This window comes from Rutidosis leptorrhynchoides, chromosome 7 (genome assembly GCF_046630445.1).
Source record: "Rutidosis leptorrhynchoides isolate AG116_Rl617_1_P2 chromosome 7, CSIRO_AGI_Rlap_v1, whole genome shotgun sequence".
Lineage (NCBI taxonomy): Eukaryota > Viridiplantae > Streptophyta > Magnoliopsida > Asterales > Asteraceae > Rutidosis > Rutidosis leptorrhynchoides.
In genome coordinates this window covers 41,901,961-41,907,098 of record NC_092339.1, presented here as the reverse complement: position 1 = coordinate 41,907,098, position 5,138 = coordinate 41,901,961, and the positions used below count along the sequence as shown (strand labels likewise).

Sequence of the window (5,138 nt, the reverse complement as noted above, 5' to 3'; positions counted from 1 at the left end):
TTTTGCCACCAAAGTCTCCATATTTTGCCCTCAAAGCCTCCATAATTTGCTCAAAAGCCTTCATATTTTGCTCAAAAGCCTCCATATTTTGCCCAAAAAAGTTGAAGTGAATGTGAACGTTTTTAAAAAAAATTCGCCCACGGTGAAAAGAATTCCTGATTCCGCTACTGCATATGAGTACAGATGCTCACCCTTACCGGGTGAGAAAACTTTAATTGTTTCATCTTAAAGAAAGACAAATAGATATACATGAGTAAAACCGAAGACAGATAAATATTGAATGTACACGAGTAAAACTGAAGACTATACATACATTTTTGAATCCGAAGACAGTTGCGTCATATGTTTTATCCAAGTTTGATTTAGAGAGGTTCAATACAAAACCTGATAGGAACTACAAAGAGATGAACCTGTTAAGATTGTGAAATGGGATCTAGCACTCGATATAAATTGTAAACCATGCTATATTTTTTTGAAATTTGATTTAGCATCAAATGAATTTACTCAGAAAAAAAAAACAACAGTTGTTAGCATAACCCTACTTAATGTCAGTGTGTGATGGTCTTGATGGACCTTTGTAGCCCTTCATGGACCACTTTCTAATGCTGCCAATCTTGGAGCCTTCGAGTCATTAAAGTAGAAACGTGACTATATTTTCTAGGTGCTTGATGTCCATAAGTTGCTTATCTCTATAGAAAACATGGAATCAAGAAACTTAAAACAGATTAAATAAAATGATTACCTAGTTTGAGGTCAAGTTAACTCCAACAAGACCAACGGATCTTCGGTCCAGCGGTACCGCGGTTACACCTGTGTACTCGCAGGGCTAGAGGTCTCGGTTTCGAACCTCGTCACCCGCTCTAGGAATTGAAATATATTCCTTGAAGGTGGCCCAAAGGGAAGGTTTTACCGACCCGCTCCGGGACTAAGGTCCGGCCCGCCTGCCCCTCGGGATGGTTTAAGGGTCGGTTGCCCCTCGGGATGGTTTAAGGGTCGGATCCTCAGAGTGTGGTTCGGGTTTCCTGCCCGAAAGCGCGTGTGTGTGTGCAAATGATGACTAGGCTTCGGTCCGGACTGATGCAAGCTTGCCTTTCAAAAAAAAAAAAAAAACTCCAACAAGGCAACAACATATAGGAGGAAATCAAATAATGGCGAAAAAAAAAGTACGACGTAATTGTTGTCTATAAAAGTAACCCACGATCGATTATAGAACGTATATAACTCACAGAAAACAATAATTAAAAGAATCATGACAAAACCTCATGTGGTAGTCATACCATGTCCTGCACAAGGCCATGTAATTCCTATGATGGAGCTTGCTCAATGCTTAGTCAAACAAGGAGTCAAAGTTACTTTCGTAAACACGGAGGACACCCACAAGCAAATTACGAGTACATGGTTAGAAAAAGATGGTTTTGGGAAGCTAATGCAGATGGTCTGTCTTCCGGATGGACTTGAAACATGGGAGGACAGGGCTGACATTTGTAAGTTGACCTGGTCAATATTAAAAACCATGCCAAGCAAGCTGGAGACACTTATGAAGACGATTAACAATGAAGATGGAAATGATAAAATCACATGTGTTATTGTTGACGGTGTGATGGGATGGGCCATTAAAGTCGGAAAAAAGATGGGAATCAGAACAGCAACCTTCTGGCCTGCATCAGTTGCTACATTGGCCTCCATGCTAAGCATTCCAAAACTGATTGATGATGGAATAATAAACCACAAAGGTGAGTTATACATACATATATACTGAAATGAGCCATATTGTTATACATACATATTCCAAAACTGGAGAGGGATCAAATGAGAACTTTTTTTATGTGAGAACCCCGAGAACTCCAAAATACCCCAAAATACACTGAAATTGGAGCAAAAAGGGACACGGATGAGCAAAAAAGGGGATAGTCGAGCAAAAAAGGGGAATTTCGAACAAAAAAATAACATGGCCGAACAATTTTCAGTAATTCGGACAAATTTGGTTCTACAATTTTGTAGAACCGAACCATTTTTTGTAGAACCGAACAAAAATTCCAAATTCGAACGCTTTTTTTTGTTCGGCCGCCAATTTTTTGCTCGACTACCCGTGTTTTTTTGTTCGTCCGCGTGTATTTTAGCTTGACTCCCCTTGTTTTTGCTCGCCCGCCACTTTTTTTGCTCGAATTTCAGTGTTTTTTGCTCGAATTTCAGTGTTTTTTGCTCGAATTTCAGTGTATTTTTGAGTTCCTAGAGTTCTCACACTAAAAAAATTCTCACTAGATCATCTCCATATATATATATATATATATATAGTACGAGCCTCATACAAATCCACGCTCCTTTAATATGATGAAGAGGGGCCGGCCTCTTTTATTTTCCACACCAATCCTTATTTACTACTACATCTTTTTTGGGATGCGCGTTATCTCTTGTTTATTCTTCTAATTTTTGCTTCTTATGCTTATGAAAAACTGGGTGATACTCCGTTTCTTCTTAGGTTGTCTGTATATTATTTCATATAAAGGTGAGTTTTTTTTCCCGATTTCTTGTGAATAGTATGATTTGTGCATGTTTAGCTCACAACAGTCAAGTTAGAAGTTTAGTGACAAGGGATTGAAAGTTGCCAAAATTCTACTAAAATGCGTATGGATTCATAAACAATCTTATTTAAACATTTACACATTATAATAATATTATTCTCAAGGTAAACAGAGTTATTAGAGTAAACGTTTATACAAAATTTAAAAGAAATGGATAACACATCGTTTGCTTGACAACCCAATCTTACTTGGGGAGCCTTACTAGAAATCACTGGTTCTAACCTAAACCATCACAAAATTACCTAGTAGTTGGCAACCTGATATCCTTACAAAGGTCTCATGTTCATACCTTCACTAGTAGCAAATCATTGTGTGGCTAGGGAAATCGTCAGAAATGGACGGAACTGGTCACAGGATAACCTGATTTGGCCACGTACATCTGAGTTAATTTATTCGTCCTTACCGGATAACCTGATCAGGAAAAACTTCCTTCTACCTTAATTAGACTACCCATGTTGTACCAATCCAATTTCATCAAGTAAAAGTATAGAGAAATTTATCTATTCTTTTCTAAATGTTTTATTGCAGGCTTGCCTCTAAGTGATGTGATAATTCAACTATCGGAAAACATGCCACCTATAAAACCCAAGAACCTTGTATGGGCGTGCTTCATGGACGTGGATACTGTGGAAGCGATGTTCCAAGTGTCAAAAGAAGCCGAAGAAGCTTATACTATGACAGATTGGTTTATTTGCAACTCAGCTATAGAGCTCGAGCCTGCCGCATTCAACTTGTACCCACAAGTGTTTCCGATTGGCCCCTTTCTGGCAAGCAACCGACTTGGTGACCAAGCAGGCCACTTCTGGCAAGAGGACCCCACTTGCTTAACATGGCTTGATCAACAACAACCATGTTCAGTTATTTATATTGCATTTGGGAGTTTCACTCTTTTTGACCCAACTCAATTTCAAGAACTGGCACTTGGTCTTGAACTTAGCAACAGACCCTTCTTGTGGGTGGTGCGGCCAGGCATGACTAAAGAGACTACACCTGCGTACCCTGATGGTTACATGGACCGAGTGGGGTCTCGTGGTAGAATCGTGAATTGGGCACCACAACAAAAGGTGTTAGCTCATCCTTCATTAACTTGTTTTGTGAGTCATTGTGGCTGGAACTCTACTTTGGAGGGTGTAATAAACGGACTCCCCTTCCTCTGTTGGCCATATTTCGCCGATCAATTTCTCGACGAGACTTACATATGTGACATCTGGAAGACTGGTCTAGGATTTAATAAAGATGAATCTGGTATCATCACTCGAGGTGAAATAAAAAGCAAAGTAGAGCAGCTACTCGGTAATAGTACATTTAGAGATAAGGCCTTAGATATTAAAGAAAAGGTTACAAGTAGTGTGACTGAAGGTGGATGCTCACACAAAAATCTTTGCAAATTTATTGAGTGGTTACAAGGGAAAAATACAGATGCTAAGGATCAACCTGATCATATGTGAGCATGAATATTTTATTATTATGTTGTTAAAAATAAAGAATAATGAAATAGAAGCTTCCCTACACTCTGCTGCTTAGATGTATTATTTCCTTTTGATTCCATATGTTGGGCTGCACTTCTTTTATTGTTACATATCTAATATCTATATTCATCATTCATATCTAACTAGTGTTGCTTATTCAACTTATTACATGTCATTTTTTGGCATCTTGCTTTATATAATTTATAATAATAACTGTATTTTGTTAGTTTTAGTCTTAGAGAGGTTCAAAATAAAACCTGATAGGAACTACAAAGAGATGAACCTGTTAAGATTATAAAATGTGATCTAGCTTACACCAAACCCTTTGGAAACAACGAATATGTAGCTTACAGTCGAATAAATTGTCAACGAATATGTGGTATGAGTGTGGGTTGGAGTTTTTCTGACGACGTGGCGGTGTGAATTGAAAATGTGAAGTTATGATGGTGTGAGTTGGAGTTTGATAGGTGTGGTCATGTTCAAACTCCACCACCCTTATTCTAAAACAAGTAAAATACAAAGAGTTTTTTTTTTTAATTTGTTGAGTATTATTACGAATAATTGAAAAGAAGTGTCCTTTGTGGTGCCGTGCTTCAGGCAACTTTGCATCAATCCGTTTGTTGGGAGGGTGTGCATGTATGCTGGCAGGATCACACGGATTTGAGGTAGGTTGGCTTGTTTTTCATCCCTGTTTGACCTGTGTGACCCAGTTTCATAGTGGGAGCTTTTAATTTGGGCAAGTGAGGTAGGTCGGCTAGCTTTTCAACCCATTTTGACCAACTTGAACCAGTTTCTTTTTTAAGTAAACTATCTGATTTGACCCATTTAGTTTTAAATATACATATACATATACAAGTAGTGTGACAAAAGGTGGACGCTCACACTGTTAGTGCATATTTTGTAATCCCTAGTTCCGTGAACTTTAACGTTTTATTCGATCATGTTGTAACCTGTAATATTGTTAAACGTTGATTATCGATGTGTTATTTTATATTTGTAAACGTTTAAATATAATTCGTAATATTACTCGACAGTCGGCCGACTGACATGGTCAGTCGACCGACTGTCATCCACTGTCGACCGACAT

The 5,138-nt window shown here is 38.3% G+C and overlaps 1 protein-coding gene across 1 annotated transcript; it reads left to right on the top strand.

The window, feature by feature from the left end:
* The first annotated feature begins 1,114 nt into the window (after positions 1 to 1,114).
* On the top strand, positions 1,115 to 4,130 carry LOC139857435 (UDP-glycosyltransferase 83A1-like). The gene is made up of 2 exons (XM_071846185.1): positions 1,115 to 1,733; positions 3,111 to 4,130. Exons 1-2 carry the CDS (start codon positions 1,250 to 1,252, stop codon positions 4,028 to 4,030), a joined length of 1,404 nt encoding a protein of 467 aa, XP_071702286.1. The 5' UTR covers positions 1,115 to 1,249; the 3' UTR covers positions 4,031 to 4,130.
* The last annotated feature ends 1,008 nt before the right edge of the window (positions 4,131 to 5,138 follow it).